This window comes from Cydia splendana, chromosome 13 (assembly GCF_910591565.1).
Source record: "Cydia splendana chromosome 13, ilCydSple1.2, whole genome shotgun sequence".
Taxonomy (NCBI): domain Eukaryota; kingdom Metazoa; phylum Arthropoda; class Insecta; order Lepidoptera; family Tortricidae; genus Cydia; species Cydia splendana.
In genome coordinates, this window is record NC_085972.1 from 4631955 (window position 1) to 4657203 (window position 25249).

Here is a 25249-nt window from a genome sequence, read left to right on the forward strand (position 1 = left end):
AAAAAACGAGGAATAGACAGGCCTTCCCAAAACCATGTACAAAGACTGGTCGTGCACTGGTGCTTTTTAACAGTACTTTCCTACGACCTTGATCGTTTGTTTCAACTTTATGGGTAGTTTTCTAATGCTGTTATTTCCAGCACGTAGTCGCCACTCAATAGGTTTTCCTGTATATCTATCCTATCCGACCATACGTAAGATACCTATCTTGTTGTACCTATGTCATATACTAAGAAAAAGTGACCAAGGCCTCCAGTGCCCCAGGCTGAATCGAACCAGCATCCTCTGCTGTCGCGGCAGGTGCCTGTGCCATTCGGCCACGGGGTCACAGCGGCATAGGTCGAATTTTTCTACGTATATGCACTTCTTACTGAAGGCTTATAGCACCCCTTGGCCATCCCTAAGTTAGAACAATATGGTTCTGAAAATAATTTAATTTGTTCTAATACTTCTAATAGTAGTGTTAGGTATAGTTCTTGAATTTTCCGAAGTTCTTATTCGATGTGCTACTTTAACCGGATAGATTAAAAGGACAACGGCAGCGGCTAAATGTGATCAGCTTTTCGAACTTTGAGCCCTACTACCATTAAAAACAATAGCTCGCAATTCCGCTAGGACTTTTTAGTCTGTGCGATTTTACATTTTGTAATCTGTATCTATTTTTATGTTTTGATTACTCCAAAGAGAATAGAGTGTTACACAGAGAGTTATAATAATAATCTTATTAGTATTAGTTATTAATATCAAAAAGTGTCGCCATACTCGCCATCTACTCGAGTGTAGGCCTAAGGTATGGTGCCATTTTTTTCGAGCGATGGCGCTTTTCGTTTAAATTTAACATATCAGTGAAATAATAAGGATCAAAGTCAAATGGCGTTCTAAAAGTTGTAATCATCTGTCGAAAGATTGCAGTAAATTTACTGTGACCACAAAATTTACTTTGACAATACGGCTCTCTTTAAATTATCTTTCATTACTCTAAGCAAGCCAGGTCCTGCATTCAGAACTGCATCCGAACTTTTATGTTTTAAAGTTGATTACATTTTTATTTGTGATCTACTCGCAGTGCATCTCGCTCGCACTCATATATACTGGTGCACGCGAATTACATTGCGAGTAACAATAAAGCTTCTGCTCGGGATTTTGTCTGCGTGGGATGATGATGATTGATAAAAACTATCCTATGCCCTTTCTCGGGCCTCAAACTCTCTCCATACCAAATTTCACCAAATCGGTTCAGCGGTTTAAGGGTGAAGAAGTAACAGACAAACAGGCCAAGTTACTTTCGCATTTATTTATTAAAATAGTTTTGCAATTGATTTAGTATTATTAAGTTGAGAGTGTAAACGTCAAATGCTACTCTAGAAGGGTTAGAATGCGATTTTATATACATAATCTGAGACGTTGAACCACGGAGAGGGTGGTACGCCCCGGATACATTTATAAATTGGCCAGTGATTGCTAGGGGCACAGATGAAGTGTTAATAAAAATATTCAATATTATTGGACAATTTTACACAAATCATCCATGCTAGACAAGGTTTGTGTTGTGAGTAGGTGTTGTCACTTAAGTGACGATGAAATATATGATCAAATAAATACTAAGATATGTATACTCTGTATCTTTAGGTATTTCAATAAAAGTAAACAAATAATTTGTACATTTTTGGGTAGTTATAACATTTATTGGTTAACCAACCAAATACAAAACCGCCTGGATCTGTCACTGAACGACCTGACTTTAACCTACATTATTTGATCATGTAATGTTTTCATCTGAAGCGCTGGTGGTCTAGCGGTAAGAGCGTGCGACTTGCAATCTGGAGGTCGCGGGTTAAAAACCCTGGCTCGTACCAATGAGTTTTTCGGAACTTATGTACGAAATATCATTTGATATTTACCAGTCGCTTTTCGGTGAAGGAAAACATCGTGAGGAAACCGGACTAATCCCAATGAGGCCTAGTTTACCCTCTGGGTTGGAAGGTCAGATGGCAGTCGCTTTTGTAAAAATTAGTGCCTACGTCAAATCATGGGATTAGTTGTCAAGCGGACCCCAGGCTCCAAAATGCAAATGTTTGGAAGAAGGTAATGTTTTGATCTACCCTCAACTGGCTTAAGGAGCCATTTGAGGGTAGATTTCGTTTACTTTTATTTAAACACACTAAAGATACAGACTATAGTATTGCAAAATCTGGCTTTTGTAGCTATACCTACCTACCTAAGATTTTACTAGTTTTGACCGCAGTATGTACCCTACAGACTTACTTAGGTAAGTATAAGAATTTTCTCAAAAATGGACGGCAAAGTCGACTTTGCCGTTTAAAAAATACGTCGCGAAGCGCGTAGTTTATGGTCAGTCAAAAATTAAAAAGTTAAAAACATTGCAGTCTCGATTTTGGGACTGCAATGTTGCATACAAATTCCATTATTTGTCGAGTTCCAAACTTTTTAAAAGTTGAAATGGCCATATCAAATGAAGGCACAGGCCCATTAAACAGCCAAACAGATGATTAGTACCGCGACTATTTAGCTGTCTCAAATAGGTTGGCGTATTTTCGGCAGAAAAATACACTTCTATTTTTTTATTAAAAAAATAAAAAGGCAGCAAAGCTAATTTTTTCAATTGTTTCTACTTTTTTCTGTGAAAATATATACGTAAGAACGTTGCTTTTGTAAAATATTTCTATGATATTTATATTTCTTGCACCATTTTTGAGAAAAGCACTATATATGACTCGGCTGGAAGGCTACTTGCTGGCTTCGGATTCAATTAAACGGACTCCCAAGATCGTCCGTTTAAAACGAATCCTCAGCCTGCAAGTAGCTACTTCCGAACCTCGACAATAATGTACTATTAAATCATATCAAATTATATATTTGTGCTCTTTCCAAGTACCTAGGTACTGCGGTTTTCTGCAAGTACCTTACATTAAGCTCTTGATAGCCTAAGTACTTAACTAGCTATTTATGCTGACCGCTAGCTAAATCAAAATTTCACCAAATCGTCCCGAATCCGTATCGTAACATATAAACCGGCGACGTCGTGTCCCCGGGCCCCAGTTCTATTGATTACTATTTAATTCGTTGTTAGTGGAAACAATTACTAAATTACCGAGTTCCTCTCTCCTCCTGTTGGCACGAATTTATATAAATACATCGATTGACCGATTCGACACGATTGGGAATGCTTGGGAACGCGATTGCGTAATCGATTAATCGTATCGTATAATCGTTAGTTTTAGTTTTGTCAGTTACAGACTAATTAGTCAGTTTTAAGAACAGCTATAAAGTTTTTGTTATATATGCTTGAGTTCTGTGGGTATTATTATTTATGTACTCATATCAAATGAGTGATATAATATCAGACTTTATTTCGTTATTTATTTTACGATTTCTTTAGATTTGCTTTGGGCGGCGCTTAAGTCTGGAAAAACTATTTTCTTCCGACTATTTCTTAATCTTAATTAACGCAAAACACTTTTTTGAATTTTTTGTCAACCTTTTAATTGTCTCCTCATTTAAATACCCTTATTATTAAATACAAATCTCTTATAATGAAAACCTTTATGTTTTTTGTTATATGCTTGAGTTCTGTGGATTTTATTATTTATATCAAATAAGTAATATTACTGCTACAGTACGAGTATCAGACTTTATATCGCTATTTGTTTTACGATTTCTTTAGATTTTCTTTGGGCGGCGCTTATGTCTGGATAAGACTATTTTCTTGTGATTATTTCTAAAATTAACCTTACGTAATTACTTAATAAAAAACACTTTATAGTTATTTGTCAACCTTTTATTTGTCACCTAATTTAAACGATTCAAATCTCGTATCCACGGAGATTGGAATCAATTTGCAACTCTTGCACGTTGGGTTGAAATATACACAAGTATACTGGTTGAATAACTGCTTCTAAAAATACATAAAGAAATGTATAGTTTATTATATTTACTACAGTAATTCAATTCTAAGCGGCTAGTTATAGATTCTTTAGATCTCCATTTCAAAATAACTAAAATATTCATCACACTACCTATAAAATTAAACCATAATGACTTATAATTAGATGTATTTATGAACAATAAACAAAGGCTTTTAGCGATCAAAGGGACCGATGGGAGGCAATATAGTTAATCAACTAATTAAAGTCAATTACAAATAAATAGGATCGATAAAGACAGCGATAAGAAAGAAAGAGTTGGCTGTCGAAGGCTAATTGGCAAACAAGGTTTAGCCGTAGTTGAGAGATTTATGTCGAAACATTGAATGTACAAACGTACATACCCTTTTACTTTTGCTATGCAAGATATAGCTACATTAGGGCTATTTTGGACTTTGAATACGTCTCAGGAGATGTAAATAAAATCAACCTATCATTGAATTTATACTTTTGTGAGACAATTTTTTAAATTATTTAGATCACAACGGTTACAGTCACGTGAATTATTAGTCGCTATTGGCGACATGTTTCGAACCCATCGGGGGTCCTTCTTCAGGCTCGCTTGTTCGTGACGGCTGCACACATGAACATGTCACGTGAGTGTAACAACGGTTACAGTCACGTGAATTATTAGTCGCTATTGGCGACATGTTTCGAACCCATCGGGGGTCCTTCTTCAGGCTCGATTGTTCGCAACGGCTGCACACATGAACATGTCACGTGAGTGTAACCGTTGTGATCTAAAATATGAATCTACACCAGAAGTATTAATTATGCGAAAGCTGGTCTGGATTTAATATGAAAAGTTTGACAGTTCAATACAATTCAAACTTACATTTTGACATCAAAGTAAAATTTAAATGATGAACTGTACCAACAAGAAACACGCCCATCTCTCATCTTGTCTTACGAATCTAAACTTTATTTCTCACTTCATATGGTATACTTTACCATCATCCAATATACAAGATACGATCTTGTCTAACTAACCGTTTTTAGGACAAATGTAACGTAGACTTTAATTGCATCTAATCGACGTAATACGTAAATTGCTGTCCTACCATTTGTTACCCACTTTCTACTAATACTTAATTACCTAGGTCGGTACTTTTGTAACAATTAGTTCTAGATTTACTGTGGTTGGTACCTACTACAACAAACTGGTAAACTGGTTAGCCTATAGTGGTTCCATTGTATGACTATGAGACTGGGAATGCATATTTAATTGAACGAGTCATGAAGTACTAAAACGAAAATTTATTTGCGAGATACTTAGGCTTTTTAAAGAACTTTTACACGTCAGAAGGATATTAAGACGAGCACAGTAGTGCCAAATGATGTAACCCCAAATATATGGCGCTGATAGCTGAAATATATAAATATAAATAAATAAATATTGTTTGCACTGCCCCTGAAAGTTAGGAATACTGAAGCCTAATATATGTCTTTAACCGTAGAGTTTGTTCGGAAAGAGAAGAGTCGTGGAATGTATTGGGCCTCATACATTTCACGACTCTTCTATTTCCACACAGACTCTATCAGCTAAAACTACCTCTTTGTAGTTTTAGCCTGAATTAAGATTGTAGTTTCTGGAACAGACAAAATTATTTAGAATCTAAGTTTATTTTTGGGTAAATTCTAGCAATTTGTCGCTACCTACTCTTTAATTAGAAAGAATCAACATTTCAACTATTATATACTTGAAAGGAAACACAAACGATTGGCGTCACTATAAACTAACCATTTCAAGTTATCGCGTTTATTATGGGTTATTATTTAGTAAATTGAAAATCAATATCGTATCTTTGTGTAATTAAAATCAGTATTAATTACTAGACAAGCAAATGAAAAGCCCTCGATAATTTATACAAAGAAAAGGTCAAACTTTTACCAAACGGCTTCAATTCTTTATAGAAACTTGTTCAAAAGCACTTACAACAGTTACGATAATAATACGCGTTAATTATAATCGATATCGTTTTCGATTCTACATCGTAATCGTAGCTCGAATCGAGTTGATTCGGCTCGCGTAATTTTATCCATTATGCGTTCAGAAACTCCACCCGAAAAGTCATTCCTGAACGATTTTGTTCTTTGCCGCAACGACTCAAGCAACCGAAACACTAAAGTAAGCACGCACATTTAAACTGGTAAAAGTGTATGTATCACCCTAATCACTCGAAAACTTTAACTAAGAATAATCAAGCGTTGAATATAAAATGTCGAAATAACGGCCCAGTTCGATTATCATGTCGAATTTTTCGGTTTTAAATATGCATGGAGTTGGCATGTGAATTCGGCATTAGACGCTTCTAAACGCAAATCCGATATTAGAGGATAATTTTCAAGTATTGAGGGAGAAATTTCGAATGAAACTAATAGGAAATGTATTAGAATCACGCGCTCGGTTAGTCAGAGGTAAGTAACCTTTTAATGTTGAAAGAAAGCATTTGGAATAATTGGTTTTACGCATTACTACAAAATGGCGGCCGAACGCAGACTGATAGACACGCGAAGTATAATCGCTCCTAATTAATTTACTACATGTATTAAACAATTAACACAGCGGTATCTTGATGCATTATTGTTATTGAATTTCGTCTACGCTTAGCCAATTGACTTTATCTTTGGAGTTTAATTAATGGTGAGTTGTTATCACGCAACGTCTGTAATTGGCTGAAAAAGCCTTAGAAATTTCAAATTATGGTAACGAAATGCGAGATCAGTTGTTCAATGAATTCGTGATACTTTGGGTGCTCCGAATTTAAAAGGCGAATATATTTTAGATGGGAATGGACTTTGGAAGTTAAAGGAGGTAGGAAAATTCATGGGTTAGTCTTCGTTACGTTATGTAATTGAAGGATGTCAGTCTACGTAATTAATACTTTTCATTTGTTATTTAAACTAACTACAGTCATGTCATCTATTTTGTATGGAATTACCTCTTCCTAAGGAGTGCAATGTCATATATCTAATAATGATAGACGAGTTCCCCTTACAACTGAGCAATTATTTAAGAAAAACTTCATATAGAGACTATTGTCGGTACACGGCTTTAAATAAACTTATGTAGGTACCCTTGTCCTAATATTACATGACAGTAATTGCTCCTTTTTTCCCTTTCCAACATACCTATATATCTTTTACAGTCTTCACCGTATGTACTCAACAAATGAGGACACCTATCTATCAATAACCACTTATTACATTATCCATTCATTAAGCCCCCCTAAACTTATTACTCTCATAAGACAAACAATATCGATACAACAACTAAATTAGAAATCGTCTGAGCATTTTGTGCCGGTAAATGGAGGAACGATTGCCAATTTAGCAACCCTACCTTGTCTTAATTGATGCAGACTACTACTTAAACTAGCGGGGGAGATAGGGAAAGTAATTTGTCATCGGTTATGCTCTGGTTTCCTAGGATAGCGGTGCCGTCATATAGCGGCCGTCTCCATACAAATACTACATACATCCATATTTAGCCGTATTATTTAGTATGGAGACGGCCGCTATATGACGGCACACGGCACCGCTAACCTAGGAAACCAGAGCTTTAGCTAAGCAAGGACCTGCAGTGTGGCACCCCTGGAGGCGACATCGCGATGTTTTGGCAATCACCAATTTTATCTTACCTATAGTACTTATTGAGTTCGTTGAAATTTAAATCATATTAAATTGGAACAGAGTCGCATTTCTTTTGTTTCGTTCAATTTTCAAACAAAACTAAAATCAACTCTATTCCCTGCACTAAAGGTTCAAATTTCAGTGACAAATTCTGGATTTTTCATTTGTATGGCTGGACCTTAGGAGGCTAGAGTCACACGAACCTTACAATCCAAGTTACGCTCGCATTTTTAACACATGCTTAAATTATATGAAACTTGGCATGAACATTTACGTAACATATGTTTAACCTCCTAAGGCCCAGCCATACAAATGAAAAACCCATAATTTGCCACAGAAATTTGAACCTTTAGTGCATCGAATAGAGTTGATTTTGGTTTTGTTTGATAATTGAACGAAACGACGAAACAAATGCGACTCTGTTCCAATTGAATATGATTTAAATTTCATCGAACTGAATAAGTACCGTAGAGTTTCGTATCTTTGCCTGCGCTACCTATTTTCGCCTAGTTTGACATAAGTTGCCATTAACAAAATGTTTCTAATCTAAGCCTTACATAAACCTGCTAAATACAAAGTATTTTTTACGGGTGTCAACATTCTTCGAACAATCTGCGGCTAACTTCACACAGTTGACCTTTATTGAGGTTTTTTCGTGACACCGACGACACGTTTTTTTGAACCAGTGTTTTAACTTCAGTTTTAAACGGTGATTTGGACCCGGTAATGATAAACTCTTTACATGATTATATCCTATAACTATTTCTTTTTCATATGAAACTATTATTTAATGGCTAGCTTACGTTTAGATGTCACAATTGGATAAAACATTGGTGAGGGTACTTTGCGTCCATCTTGTTGCCAAATTTCGCCTACCCCTAGGGTTGACAAACTTATTGTACCACATTCATCGGTGGATGACATTACTTGTTTCCAAATTTAAATAGTATCTTATGTTTGGTTATTTTAGTTTACACTATATGCAAATGTTTATTTCTACTCTTACTGATGTTGAGTAGGTACCAAATAGGTATTTTTATGTCTCACTTTGTGTAAATAAGGTTGATTTGCTGTCAATTACGATAATAACAACAATTTTGCAACAATTGTACAATTTTGTTAATAATAATATTTTTTTTAACTTATAAACCATTACTCCCCTTTATTTGGCATGTTGGTTAATTTTTGACAGCCCTAGCTTCATTATAGAAAAGTATGAAAACAACTTCAGACTGTTACCAAACTTCGCCTACTACCCCGTTTTTTTAAAATATGCCTAGTCTGGTGTAGTTAAGGTTCATAGTATATTAGCACATTCCAAGGAGATATGACTTAACATGTGTAAGTCACAGAAAAGTAAGTATTAGCGGCAAGGCATGCCATAGGCGAAGATTGGGAAAAATACCCAAACATCGCCTATTGCCTTTGGGGCCATTTATTACCAACTTAACCAATGAAATTCTAAGTTTTAGTGGTGTATACTGATAGTCGGGAGTACTAAAAAATATTTTTTCGTCCGAACGGATTAAAATGCTTTCAAATTTGAGAGATTTTTTGGGTAAAGTGTCAAAATCCAGGTGAAGATACGAAACTCTACGGTACTTTAGGTAGGACCTTGGGCGTTAAGAGGTCTGGTACTAAATTTAGTTGCTGTTAGATTTCGTGAGACTCTTAAAAAGCTACATTGAGTGTGATTCACATCACATATTGTTATTCCTACTTGCTACCTATCAAAATAATTGAATTTGGATCAAATCGAAATTATTTTTTCAAGCAATAAAGAATGATATGTTTACATTTCTCGCCTTATTACAAAGGAGTAAGGTGCAAAAGTGTAAATATATTTTTGACGTCGACTGTACATATTACACATTATCTTTTGCACATTAAGTTTGACCAGAGAGAAATTTTATTGTCTTTGACTACCATTTCGTATATCTCTCTCAGTTACTTAATGGTTAGCTGGAAGAGATCCCTTAAGGGGATAAGTTCGCCTTTGTACACATTTACTGTATTCTCTCTGCGTTAGGTACTTGTTTTGTGCAATAAAGTGTTTTCTACTAATACTACTAGTTACTACTAACAGTTAAATTGTATCCAAAAACACAAACAAACAAAACAAAATCATAAATATGAAATATGATAATTTTAAATGAAACATTTTTTTACGGGAATGATAAATCATATTTGGCTACCTAATCATAATTGATGGAGTATAGAATGAGCAATCTAAGCTATTTGTCAATAATTTCGGTGACAACGGCAACGTTTTGGCTTCACAGAGAGCCTACCGCGAACCATGTTCGACATGTTGCCCTATCACCCTTACGAATGAATTTACAAGTGCGATAGAGAGGCAACACGTCGAACGTGGTTCGGGGTAGGCCCTGTAAAAGCAAAGCGTTCAAGCATACAACTCTACCATTCGTGTATTCAGTGGCAGGATTCCGCGGCTCGTCTTTAATGACGTCAGCACGCATAATTAAGAACCACCACCATCGGCTAATTACTCCAAATTGCCCACTAAACTTGGCTATAATTTTGATGCTGCCTTAACGACTAAATGCCCCAGTTTTGCTAAGGGATTGGAAGATTAGAAACACGTTTTAACAGGATAACCCTTTTATGAGTTACACTTAAGGTGTTGGCGAGAACTAGGGTATGCTACGTCGATTGAATCCATCAAAGTCAATTCTTAACAGTTTAATGAAACAAGCATGTGTTTGATTAGTAGAGTCCGGTTAGTACGACTTCGCATATAACAACCAACCGCTTATAGCGACGTAAGTAGAGGCACTTGTTTGATTTTAGTACAAGCTACTATGAAAGCACAACCGTTTATTACGACTCCGCTTATAACGACCGATCGCTTAACGACGGAAATTGACTCAAAATCCGTCTGTCAAGTCCGGTTACAACGACGAGCGACGTAGTTTTTACAAATAAAATGTTGGTAAGAAGCTTACTCCGTCATGCGCACCCAACTCCCCTCCCCCTTTTGCCTATATGGAGCAGGATGAAATAGTCATGTGACTTTTCGTAATCTTGCAAACTAAATAAAACAATTCCCATTATTCAATTGAGCTTAAACTTCACATTCATAATTATGTAAGTTGGGTGACAATGCAATATTTTGGTACCTTCCAGCTGATCTGATGATGGACACAGAAGGTGGCCATAGGAACTATGTGATAAAACAACGTCAGTGTGACTAGTTCCCCAAGAATTACGACTTTTCATTCTACGGGATTCGAGTAATTTGCGTTTAACCTTGAAAAGTGGCTTCTTCTAAACACACAAGTCTCTCCATTTAAGACAAGGTGTCGTAATACTAACGTAAATAAATATTTTAAAAGAAATGTCTTTTTTTCTTTGATTGTCGCATAAGTATTAATAAATACAAAATTATGTAATTATTTCGATTAAAAAATATATTAAAATTGGCAGTTCGTTTTGTACGACGTCCGGTTAGTACGACGTAATATCAGCGGTCCCTTGGGCGTCGTTATAACCGGACTCTACTGTAAATACCTACCTATCTTTGTAGGTGTAAGCTGTTATTCAGAAAATATTTGAATCCTCTACCCTTTGTAACTTCAAAACAATTGCTACAGATGTAGTGCATCATTGTTTTCCATCGTATTTTCTCGGAAACGTTCTTTTACTTTTTGTACCGAGACTGACTAAATAGCAAGACAAGTTCGTACGTTTCCGTGAAAATACGATGAAAAACATTACATCTGTACAGACATATCCCTTTAAACACTATTAAATTAACACTTACATTCTTGTTGAATTAAAGTACTGGTATCTGGGGGCACGGCAGTGCCCCCGCCAAGTCGAGCAATACAAAGAGGCACGGCCGTACCATCCTTTTCTCGAAGCAATTCAGGCCATTTTCGACGTCCTGTAATTTTGTGCTGGCTAAAGCTAGAACCCTGAATTTTCAGTGACATATAGGGGTTAACATGCTTTACATATAATCTCAAAAACATTCAATTTGAACTTGTAGTTTAAAAATTATTTTACGTCAAAGTTCCTTAATTTCGACACTGACACACTCACCGATCATCATAATTCTAAGTTACTTCTAGCATACCCACAAGCTTTAAAATTTAAACATAGGTAGTTTTCAGTGTATCAAGCCATAGAAAACCTAAAAATATTGCAATATCAGCACAGAACACCCGACTAGAAACCTAATATTGGCCATTTTGTTCGCGACGCAAATCACCAAACTGTGAGGCGCGGGAGGGGTGCTCCCGGCGTCGCGATTGGTCGTGGCGCGCTGACACGTGTAAGCGTAGGGATGGGACATGTTCATTACTTGCAGTGGTACTGGTACCAATGGTACCGTAATCTGTTGTGGTAAAATAATTGTTATCAATAAAGTCCACAGATTAATGACTTCAGAATATTCATACAATATAATCATTCATTAGGTACTTTAAAAATGTATCTAAAAATGTTACTTTGCATATTATTAATGAGCTAAGATTGTAAACATAAGAAAAACTGTAACGATTTCGATGAAATTTGCTATATGGGGGTTTACGGAGGCGAGGCGTTTTAACTCTAGGAAAACGCGCATTTTAGATTTTTTATGTTTGCTGTGCAAAGCTCGGTCTCTCAGATATTCAGTTATTATTAACGCTGTTTTCTACAGTAGTACCGTTGAGGCACCACGTCACTGACACAAAGGCAAAAGCCGCTATACACCAATGCATGCATGCTAATGAAAAATACTGTATTATTTTCCTAGTCTAATTCATACTAAACAACCATGCATAATCTATTGAAAGCATCTAAGTACCTACGTTTACGAATAAACCGACGCGACAATTTTGTATATGATCCCAGCACATCTGTAAAATTAGTTTGGTTACGGCAATAACATAAACAAATATAAAATAACATAAATGTGTAATAAATTTTACATTTCGTCGGAGTCCATTTCAGTTCACCATCAGGTCCATCTCGTGACCCAAGACCTTACTGCTCACCTAGAGGATTCTAATAAACCCACACAACATGTGTCTATCACAAACCAACACCGATTTCCCTCGCACTTCTTCAAAGTTCATCATCAGGTCCAGCTCGTGGCCCCCCACCTTACTGCTTACCTAGAGGATTCTAATAAACCCACACAACATGTGTCTATCACAAACCAACACCGAGTTCCCTCGCACTTCTTCAAAGTTCATCATCAGGTCCATCTCGTGCCCCCCCACCGTACTGCTCACCTAGAGGATTCTAACAAACCCACACAACATGTGTCTATCACAAACCATCACCGAGTTCCCTTGCACTTCTTCAAAGTTCATCATCAGGTCCATCTCGTGACCTAACTGCTCACCTGGCTTATTAAAAAAAAAAAATTCATTCATTTATTATTAATAAATCAATCATGAATTTCAAAAATACACTTTGGTGGCAAACGCAGCCTATGGAAACTATACTACTAACTAATGGCGCTTGCAACTAGGAGAATGTCACATGGGCGTTGCTCTGAAAACCTGCTAAAATATGATCATTTTCTTATTTTGATGCTACCTCAATAATGGTACTACTAACTAAAAACTAAACTACATACTACATATACCCACTAAGATAAACTACCAACTACCTAATTAAAACTATAGATTTTACAGATCAATTTTATTTATTCTCAATTAAAAATGAAAGAGAATCACAATTATCTTTTACATTTCTTAAAATGGTACAATATGGTTCGAGCGAAAGCACGAATTTACCGCAATTGACAAAACCATCACCGTCACATCACTAGTTGTTGACGTGAAAGGGATAGCACATTGCATTTTCAAGTTGACGGAAAAGGACGGGCTACTTCACTGCCGCTCAGTACAACCATATTGACCAGTATAAAATGAACCCCGCGGACAAGAAATAATTTTCAACAAAATAGTGATTTTGACTTACCTGTGGAATGTTATTCCATCTGTTTTATAACTGGAAGTCTTAGATGACTTGCCACACCATTTCACACTGCAAAATCCCATGATTTGAATAAATTGCGATTTATTTTCGTAAACACGCGCACACTGTTAACAGGTCGTGAATTTGGACGCAACTGATCGGAGCGGCGCGCGTGAAATATTTTATAAGCGCTATTGCTCGCACGAGTGGAGGCCGCGAGTCGTCCTATAAGCTATGTCTATAGGGGTTGGTCTGTGAATATCAGTCACGTTTTAAAGATCTAAGAACTGCATAAGTAAGTTTGTAATTCCATATAAATATATGCTATTACAAAGTTACTGTTGCAGTTAATACAAATAGTAGGTAAAGTAAAGGTACACTACGATGTACGATGTGAGTATGAATGAAGATGTGTTTAGTTATGATATGTGTATGCATAGTATAGGTGTGAGTACCCGAAAACAAGAACTGCTTACAAAAAGAGATGAGATCCCATCAAAAACATTACATGTAAAAAGGTGCAAGTCTCGCAACACTTCTACTACAAAAAAGTTTTGAGATGTAATGTGAAACCAAGTCGGTTATTTTAATCAGTGCCAGTAATACATATAATGACTTGGCAATCGCACATAATGCTTTACTCGTACCGTACTCGTAAATATGTGTAATGCTCAAACTGCAATTTTATTAGCGCTAGCGTTATGTTCAATTAGAAGAATTTTTAATAGGTGACGATGATCCTTATATCATTATGCAGCCGTGCGATTGCCAGGTCATTATATGTATTACTGGCACTGATTAAAATAACCGACTTGGTTTCACATTACATCTCAAAACTTTTTTGTAGTAGAAGTGTTGCGAGACTTGCACCTTTTTACATGTAATGTTTTTGATGGGATTTAGTTGTTAAGTTCAGTTCAAAAGACATAAAACTTATAGAGAATAATCCTGAACTATAAAGACATCTCTTACCATGTAATGGTTTAAAATGTTCAATTAAATTTAATAACTTTTATGTTTATTTAACAGATCAACCAACAATAAGTCAGTCATCCAGTAACGTGGTCGACGGAATCAACTTAGAAGACATCAAGGAATTCGCAAAGGCCTTCAAACTACGGCGGCTTGGCCTAGGCCTCACCCAAACACAGGTTGGCCAGGCTTTGTCCGTCACCGAAGGCCCCGCTTACAGCCAAAGCGCCATTTGCAGGTAATTTCCAATTCTATCTCCCCTTAATTAAACTGATATATCACCTTAAGACAGGCCAAGTGGACGGGTGTCGAAAATAAATTGTAATCGGCAAGATAAAGTCGCACGCTTGTCAACATTTTCACAACAGGCAACCCTAAGGGACAGACAAAAAAGGTTTAAATATTCATCACCTTTTTTTAGGGGGACGCCGTCACGCGGGCCAAGTCGCTCAGTTATCACTCCAACTTTTTAATATCGTTAATTGAAGTGATTTGTAAAACAGCATGACTTCCTTTCATTGCTTACAATTCTTTTAATTAATTACCATTCGGACGGCTTCCGGCGCTCACTATGACGTGGTTTACACCATTTTTTACTCCGCTTGGCACGGGTGCGTTCTAATTATTATTTTCGGCGTCTTTTTAATTTTTTGATCTATTGTCGCACTTAAATCGTTCTGTTATTGCTACGTAATCATTTCAGCTCGGTTAAGTTCGAATAAATAAGACCCGGCTACATGTAGATTGAAAGTTAATTCACCTCTGAGCGCTGAATTACATGCTCATAATGTTTAATTGAATAAAATCAAATCGCTCGAAACGTCGTTTTCCGCGAACAAATCGAATTTCGATGCAAAACGGAACGCAACCAGCGCAGGCCGAAGGAAATTTCAATTCAGCCACCCTCAACGACCTCCTTCGTATAATAAAATCATTAATCGTTACTTCTGTTCCAGTTAATTAATTATCTTGCCGTAATTACTTTTTTCGTGTAATTAAAAGAGTAGAATTCTCCTGTCTTTGTCCCGTCGTGATTTCATTTTCCATTAATTTTTCTTTCGACTCCCTCCAATTTGCGTCGTGACGCATTACATGGTAGTTACCCCTTTTGATTATGCCCTATGTACCAACCTAATGAACAGAAATAACGAAATCCTTACAATTGCCTTAACAAAAGTTTTTATTACACTTTTATAAGAAATACTAAAGGTTTTGTTAAATAACGCGAACTTTAAGAAAGCATAATCGAAACTAAGTTAGTCTTGGAAGAGAATACTCATAGACTAGTTAGGTGCTTTATTTAATTAATTTGCTGTTCCAAAGTTTAAAGTTTAACAAAGTAACAATAATACATTAGAAACGCAAATTTGTGTGGCTTTAATCTTTTTGCAAAGTCATCTAACTTGACCGAAAATAGTTAAAATATAAATTAAAAAATGTTTAAAAGTACCTATCACAGTGTTACCATTTGACCCATTCCTAATGGTCGCATATTAGCAAGAACATGAAGATAACCCATGCAATATAATAAATCAATCTTTCTGACGCTTTTTGACAGAACATGTCTAATGAAATCTATCTTTTGTCACGTGATAATCGATAACAATGGTATCCCTACTGTAATATTTACTCTTTTTTACCATAAGTTATTTACAAGATCATGTCGGCCCCTGTACGGCCGTATTTGAATGATAAACATGAATTTAAAACTTGGGCCAGGTCGGAAGTGATTACACTCTCATATAGTCAGACGTCAGCCTGATACAGTGACATGATTATGTTTATGATAAACATTATGCTGATGTGTTCAACGTCTTCAGTGTTGAGACACTATATGTGTTCAAAATTCTTCAATTGATGTTTCGAGGATACTTACCTTAAGTTTTTTCTATTCAGTTGCTTATGTCCAATATTAGGCCCCACACTAGCATCTTTTGAGCCTCGGCGTCTAGTCAGAGTTATGGAAAATGGTGTCGCTGCACAGTTGCGTCCACGTTGCACCGAGCAGCAACCAAGTTGAATAGACCGCGACGCTCGGGAGACGCTAGAGTGGGGTCTCTCTAGATCGACAATGGAACATATTTTAGAAGTATTTTGTAGTATTTTGGCAGAAAAACAAGCGTGCGGCTTTACTCTTGTCACTTTATAAACTAATTGTTGTTTCCCAGCCCTGGGAGATGTTTCACTGGATATGACAAATCTAACATATTATTTGTTGCCGTCCCCAGTGCCCTGGCTTCGCAGATGCTAGCAGCTCAGCTGTCGTCACAGCAACAAAACATGTATGTGTTTTGTTTTTTTACCCCTACACTCTCGTATCTCCAAAATCATCCTCATCAGAACTTTATTATCATTACGCTCATACTGTACTTATGTTCGGTGTAGATAATTTCGGAGATACTTACTTACATGCATTAAGCACGCTTTGAGTACGGACCAGTCCACATGTAGAATGTCTTAAAATCAAAATGTTTCAACGCTGTTTAATGTAATCTTATCTCAATCGTCGATCCGTGCATTCGTGAATGTATGCCGCATATAATTATATGTAATTACCGGTCTCGTTTGGACGTTTTTCTTTTTCCTTTTCACACGTACCGTATTTGCATACGAGTAATTACAGAAAGGCGCCATGCATCATACGCCCGACTCTTTCATTTTGATGTTAAGACAAACGCGTTGTACATTAAGGAACTGGCTACCAGACCATGTCGGCCCGATTCCTACATGACTAATCGCTATGAGAACTTTAACACTTCTATTATTGTTCATCTCATCAGTTCTAATCTAGCATGATGTATTATTTCATTACTCTTATTTTTTTAATATTCATTTTGCGCAATTCAAAGCCAGGGCATTGGCATACGTTACCTTTCGTTTCTAATTGAATTCGTTGTTTTATTGTTGCCGAGTTCTGTATTAATCAAACTGATTACCCCGGGCCTAAATTGGCTATTGTTTTTTGTTTTCTCTCTATACTAGTTAACGATGTCAATGTCCTGTTCGCGATGTTAGTTAGAGCTAGTCCGGGAGTCGCTTTCCGCCATTAGTTTTCCGTGCGGGTAAAATCTAACATTAAATTTATGTTCGATACAGATTTGAGAAATTGGATATAACACCAAAAAGTGCGCAGAAAATCAAACCGGTGCTCGAACGTTGGATGAAGGAAGCTGAAGAGAGGTAAATATTGTTTGAGATAAATGGTGTGCCGTGAACGTGATATTTGGCCCGTAACGCTTAGCAAATTGTGAAAGACATTTCTCAAATCTGGACTAACTACCGCTTTACTGGCTAGGCTTTGTTTCGTTCTTACTAATAAGTTTTATTTATTTTTCTAACCGAAATTAGGAACATAGTATAAGCCATTAAGTATTCAAAGAGAACGGCTAGACGTTTGGCTTTTAAACGTATTGCAGGGTCAGGACGGCTACCGTGAAAATCGAAAATCGTCAATTGCGGGCATTTTTCTCTGTCACTCTAATTACGCCTTCATTGGAGTAAAAGAGAAAGATCCCCGCAATTTGCGAATTTCTGTTTTCGCGGTAGCCCCTCAGTTTTCGGTGACTGGTATTTAGGCAGTAGATATATTATGATTCTGATTTCGGCACCTTTGTTGTAGAATGAGTTTCAACTTTAAGTTTATCCATTTAAAGTTGATTTTCACTTTGCGATTTGGAATGGTCCTTATAAGCTTTAAGCATTTAAACCATGGAAACTAATATAAGTTGTACTTATATTAATACATTGATAGTCTTTATTTTTAATATCTAATCAGTAATCACATATGTAAAGTAACTGTAGTTATTTCAGCACTTTCCTTGCTTATTGCACGTAATCTATAAGTATAAGTGTTATAGTTGTTATAACTTTGTTAATTATAATTTATAAGAGTATTACCGCAGCCTAATCTTTTCAACAATTAAGTTGTAAAAGTCAGATATGTTAAGAATCCAAACCGTCCTTTGTTTTTACCCATTACGAGTTATTCTCGCAGTGAAAATAAAAACAGATGCTTTAACTTTTTTTATCGATAACCGAAATATTTCGTTGTCAGTTGTCGTAATTCCCTCCGAAGGTTCTTTCATCAAGGAAGGCATTGCAACAAGAGTCAAAGTGTTGAACTAAAGTAGTGATAGTCTGCATACAATGATTGGTACAAGACAATACAATAAAATCGGTTGCTGGCACTTCAAACTTGATCAAACTACGAATCCTCAGTAAAAAGTCAGACACAAACACAACACAGCCTTCCTGCAGAACCTTCGCCATTTTTTTTTTGTTTCTTCAGCAGCTTAACATTTATCCATTAAAATGCATTATCCCCATTCAACGGGACAAGTTTACATTGCAAATCTTGCGATGAATTCACAATCGTCCGTCGCTTGGTGGTAATTTTTAACGAGAGACACCTTTAACGATTCTTGACTTAATATTGGGTTGGCTCATTATTTTTAAGAATCTATTGTTGGTGGATAACGATGGAAACGGTAGGCAAAAACTATTTGAATGTGTCTGACATACATAATTCAGGTATTATCGTCGTGTTCCCGATTTCTTTTTGTTTTATTTGCGGCTCCTTAAGTTAGCTACACGTGAGAAAGAGCTTTTTACGTACATTTTCGCAGATTTATAAAATAAATCTAGACAAGATTTTTTTGGCGGTACTTTTACTCCTCGAAGCTTTCTCTGTATCATCAGGAGGCTTAGCCAAGACAGAAAACGCCTATAGAAACTTAAATAATGTATGGAAATAGTCACGTGACTTTTCGTAGCATCTGTCATCCCGGTACATTATATTAGGCCGCCCGTATTGAAACCGAGGACCTACAACTATAATAATAGTAAAAAAAAAGAAACATTATTTCTTGTCGTTTCGCGATTGTCGATGTACGATTGTCATCTTGGCAAGGCCCCCAGCTCCCACAACAGGAATACAGATACAAAGCTCTTAAAAATATTAAAAATAAACTCTGATGCGTTGGCGATAAAAACTACCTATCTCGGTCAAAGAAAGAGAACCAAAAACTACACGGCTTCATTAGTTTAGTAAAATAGCTCCAAGATCTAGTCTCTTTGAGAGAATGGAGAAGGACGCTCATGAGATATAAAAATAAACTTCCAAGTAGGAAATACATACATACATACATACATCACTGGCTCAGTGACCCAAAGAGGATCTTGGCCTCTGACACAAGAGAGCGCCACTCTGCCCTATTCTGTGCCACTTCACGCCAGTTGGGTATTCCGAGGGCGGACAGGTCTTTTTGGGCTTCGCCACTCCAGCGGTATCTGGGACGCCCCGACGGACGTTTTCCGCCCGGGTGCCCCACATACGCTCTTCTCACAGCACGATCCTCCCCCATCCTCTCCAGGTGACCGAGCCAGCGGAGTCGTGTGGCTTTGATCTCGCCAATTATATTGGGCATCGCAACAAGCTCCTCTAGCTCCCTATTTTTCCTTCGCCTCCAAGTCCCATCTTCCTCTCTGATAGGCCCCAGAATCTTCCGCCAGATTTTCCTCTCCGCCACTAAGAGCTTGCTCTCTTCTTTCTGAGTCAGCGTCCAAGCTTCACACCCATACATCAAAATTGGTCTAATTACAGTCTTGTAGACTCGAATCTTGGTCGGTCTACTGATCAGCTTGGACACTAAGACTCGATGGAGCGCTGCCGAGCATCTTAGGGCGTTTTGGATTCGGATATCTATCTCTTCCTCCCTTCGGTTGGTATCAGTTACTGTGCAACCTAGGTACCTAAAAAGATCCACACCTTTGTAGGTGGTTGCTCCGACTACTAGGTCTTCTCTTTTCACTCTGGTGTTCTTGTACCTTTTCATTTGGAGATATTCAGTTTTCTGGTGGTTGATTCTGAGACCTATCTTCTCCCCTTCCTGCTCCACAATTCTAGCCATGGCTTCCACATCCCTTTTGTTTTGAGCCAATAAAAGTTATATTTAAAAACTGCACGTTTTTTTCATAACTTAAGGTTGTTTTAACAATACGCAATTAAAATGGGTGCGGTTCACTGTATATAACAACTATGGATATATTATTGGTCGATATAACGATCGACGGATATAATTTATAAGACATATTTTTATCAGATATATCTCTCATACAGTATAAGAAGTATTTGCTATAATATCTTTCAACCTAATGCTAAGGTAGTATAACGCTCATACTTTATAATAAGGTTCGGTATAACATTAATTAGCTATTATGTATTATACATACCAGACATATTATTTGATATTAGAGAGTCGAATCAAATATGGTATAGGTTAAAAAAATAGACACAGGAATCCCCATATCTAAAGAGGAAGGAGGCTCGGGGGGCTCGCATAACAAAGAAAACCATGTACAGTACAACTGCTGTTTTAGGTTGGGTTAAATTAGGTTTGTTAGTTATCTATTGTCCCTCAGAGCAGAAAATAGAAGCCCCGCAAAGCGGAGCTTCGTCGATTTGTCACCAAGTCATGTTTGCTATGTTAAAACCTATATAGGTATGATTTCTAAATGTAAACTCTCCGCATAAATTTTATTTAGGTCTCCGTGCCTTCGCTTGAACCACATTATGAGATAACACCCTTGTAACTCAGCCCTAATCAAGCGAATTCATCAACTAGTAGCGCCATCTATCGCGCTACCCAAGTACTAATGTCGCCCGGTTGCCAGCGCGCGGCTGCTTTCTCTTCAGTACGCTTTTGTAACTCAGCCAAGCACGTTTACAAAGCAAGTTTAAAAAGATCAAGAAATTTAAACCATTAAACCATTTAATTAATTTTTTTCAGTAATTTATAAATGTTGGGTGATTAAATTTTATAGAAGAAATATTTAATGTATGTAATATCATATATTATACAGCTAAAAATTATGTCATTTATAACTTATATTGGGTAATCGTTAGATTAAATTTATTTTATATCTACCCTTAACTATACAATATAAAATTATTCCTCTTGTTGGTATACACATTATTGATTATATTACCTTAGTGATATATCTTTTAAAATTATACCATATGTTGTTATATCGAATGAAAATATATCATTTATTGTTATAGCGATCATTACACACCCCAATTAAAATATGTCTTCTCATCTCTCTTCTTGTTGTATCTTATCGATATAATCAACACCATTTTAAAATATTTTATATACAGAGTGGCCTGAAAATACGTTGACAAAGTTTTATAAGAATAGGTAAGTATTTTTTTACCTACACATCTTTTACAAAATGTTATTAAAATTAAAACAACAATTGTTTAACTAAAACAAACCTTAAAAATGCTCTCCGTTAACGTTTCATAAAATTATTAACAATATCCCGTAGTAAACGTATTTTTGGGCTACCCTCTAGCGACATGATTATGGTAGCCATTGATAACGATATACAATTTGATTAATAAATAATAAGCTATAATTTACATTTTCATAAAGATTTTATCAATTGTAAATTTTAGAAATTAAAAAATATATATTTCAAACTTTTTTCATAATCTTTGCATGATTGTTGATCAGTTGATCACGTTATTCGGCCCACCTTGTATAGGTATATACATGCTAGAGCCGATGATAGGTAATTTTCTGAATCAAGAACCATAAGGAACGAATGGAAATAATGAACCTTGGTCTGGTTTCATAATGCCCCGCTATTTGAATGCTGCTACATAAATAATGAGATGTCTATTAAGTATTAAGGTGAAGGATTGTATGAATTCTTTATGGACGTAATAGATGGTTTATTATATTGAATTAAATGGGGATTTCTTTCTTGTCAGTTATTGTGGTGATTGGTTGGTATTTAATAATAACTGCATGTTTTATAGTAACGCACGCATGTCATTCTACTTAAATTACCTAAAGGTAGATAATATGGTTTACTTAAAATTACTAGGATCAAGCAGGTGTGCAAATCATTTTCTGAGGGGCCCAGAAATAAGTTAACAAAAATGTTACTGCGGCATATTTTTGATAAGTTAACAAACGTTTGCGTTTGTGTAATAAGACGAGAATATTTAGAAGATGATACGTTTCGTTTTAATTAAATGTTTTCAGTTTTAATGTCATTTTGTAAAAGACGTGTAAGTAAAAAAATATGTCGACGTATTTTGGGCCCACTCTGTATGTTTAGAAAAGTCTTTGAAATTATGTTTTCCGTGCCCTTGCGAAGGGTTATTTTGATCTATGGGAGCAGCAAAATATTTCGGATCATCGCGATAAATGGCAAGAATTGCTTTAAAACATTCTAAGTAAATGCGGTGGTTTAACAAATTAGGATAGGTATTGTATATTATGTATGTATGTGTAATAATCATACATGCTTGATTTTTACTATTCCCAAGAATTTTAAATGGCTCCATGTAACGGTACTTATGTAATCTAACTTTAAACTACATGGATCAATCCAAGTAGTAGCTAACTTTATTCATTGATGATTTGATATAATGAATCAGTAAAACTAAACTAAACATTTAATAAGAATTACGCACCTTGGAGCATGATAGATATAGATGCTTCTATAGAAACATCTATAAGTGGCTATAGCCAAAACAAAAACAAACAAGTGGCGGATATCTTGATGTTGCATACTCCATATTTTGAAACAACACACGTTTCGCTAAAATCCTATTGACAAATTAACTCTTGAACCTTCTACCAGTTTATGTGAACCAATCTATACATTAAGATATCCTATTCTTAGGCTCTTTAAATTAAAGTTAAATACTGCAACTAATCTATTTTATATGTCAATTTCAGGTATGCAACCGGGCAGAACCATCTGACTGATTTCATTGGTATGGAGCCAAGCAAGAAGCGTAAGCGGCGGACCTCGTTCACACCACAAGCTTTGGAACTGCTGAACGCACACTTTGAAAGGAACACGCATCCATCAGGTAAGTTATTTATTTTTACTCGTCACATACCTATAAAAAACGTATCTCCCCTGTGTTAAGCGAGTAAAATCGGATTTGCTCCCTCTAACGTGATAGGTGCTGTCCGGGAAGGGCCGCAGACCGAGCTCTAGCAATCTGATCTGACCGAATTCATTGGAATGGAGCCAAGCAAGAAGCGTAAGCGGCGGACTTCGTTCACACGGTTCACACCACATGATTTGGAGCTGCTAAACGCGCACTTTGAGAGAAACACGCATCCGTGTAGCAGGTTCTTTCCACTGCTCATACGAGTATGTGTTGCTCCATCTCTATATTCTCCATAATTTCACTCCCACCAGTTGGGTGAAGTCGAACTGACTGCTCAATACTCAATATCTTTATTGCGAATAAGGAATAGTCCATGCAGTAGTGGATACACAGTATAAAAACCAATTAAAACAGAAAAAAAGTAATTTTAAAACATGTCAAAAATATAGAAAATAAATAGCACATAATAATATTATTAATGTCATTTCGATTAGAATAATAATGAATAATTATACAGATTAATACAACACATCAGAAGATTCTACAAACAATAATAATAACAGTCCAGAACAATAAAAATCAAGATAAAATTAGAGCAATTCCAAGGTCTATGTTAATCAAATATATATCTTACCAAAGTATTCGTTGAGGTTATAGAATGGTCTACTTATTAAATATGTCTTAAGATTCGTACTAAACTCTTTAACATTACTGGAATCCTTAATTTTTATGTCAAGACTATTATATATTCTAATTGCGATATGGTTAATGCTTTTCTTATAGTATGCAAAGTGTGATTCAGGTAGCACAAGATCTAAATTGCGGCGAAGCGGGTATCTCTCACATTCTTTTTTGGATTCATATAAGCTTTGGTATATATACAATGCAGTTACTGTAAGTATATTGTTGTTTATAAAAATATGCCTATGCGTTTCAGGGAAGTGACCTTCAATGAAGCGTATGCATTTTTTTTGCATCAGTAGAATTTTATTTACACTTGGACTATTGCCCCATACTTCAATGCCATACCTGATTATACTCTCTACGTATGAATAGTAAATAGTTCTTAGGGTTTGCTTATCGCTAAGTTTAGCCATCGATTTTAGTGAATAACATGCACTTCCTAGACGTTTCACAATATAGTTTATGTGGTTTACCTTTATTTTGCCGTCAATTTTTCTGCAGATTTTCGTTTCACAGAAAATTTTTCAAGTACTTAATTTCAAATCACTAAATTATCTTTACATAGAATATTTACTTCAAATAATTTTAGTTCGGATTAGTTATGTTTCACCAAAAATTTCAAACATTAGTTTTGTTTCAAGAACAATTTGTTTATGTAATTTCATTTCACAGAATCATCGATCTGAAGAAAAGTCACTTCTTATAAATACGGTTCACCAAAATTTAATATACAGAATAGTCATTTAGTCAAATTTTATTTATTTTGTCGTTAATTTAACGCAATCTGCTTCTCTGGAAGGAATTCGTTTTTCTCTGGAAGGAATTGGGGGTCGCAGTTCTAACCTAACCTAACCCACTTTTCTGGCAACATTTCGTTTTCTTAGGGGTCGCAGTTCTAACCTAACCCACTTTTATGGATAAAGTTCGTTCTTATGGGGGTCCCAGTTCTAACCTAACCTAACCCACTTTTCTGGCAACAGTTCGTTTTTATGGGGGTCGCAGTTCTAACCTAACCTAACCCACTTTTCTGGCAACAGTTCGTTTTCTTGGGGGCCGCAGTTCTAACCTAACCTAACCCACTTTTCTGGCAACATTTCGTTTTCTTAGGGGTCGCAGTTCTAACCTAACCCACTTTTATGGATAAAGTTCGTTTTTATGG

The 25249-nt window shown here is 36.1% G+C and overlaps 1 protein-coding gene across 6 annotated transcripts in view; it reads left to right on the forward strand.

Moving 5' to 3' along the window:
- The window catches only part of LOC134796357 (POU domain, class 6, transcription factor 2), a 237559-nt gene that overhangs the window by 208053 nt on the left and 4257 nt on the right, over positions 1–25249 (forward strand). For 3 of the 6 annotated variants that reach the window (XM_063768519.1, XM_063768518.1, XM_063768521.1), the window contains 4 exons: positions 14544–14724; positions 16715–16768; positions 17583–17666; positions 23243–23379. In XM_063768519.1, coding sequence (XP_063624589.1) covers positions 14544–14724; positions 16715–16768; positions 17583–17666; positions 23243–23379 — 456 coding nt within the window. The remainder of the gene's footprint in view (positions 1–14543; positions 14725–16714; positions 16769–17582; positions 17667–23242; positions 23380–25249) is intronic. The other 3 variants (XM_063768520.1, XM_063768522.1, XM_063768524.1) reach the window with 3 other exon arrangements.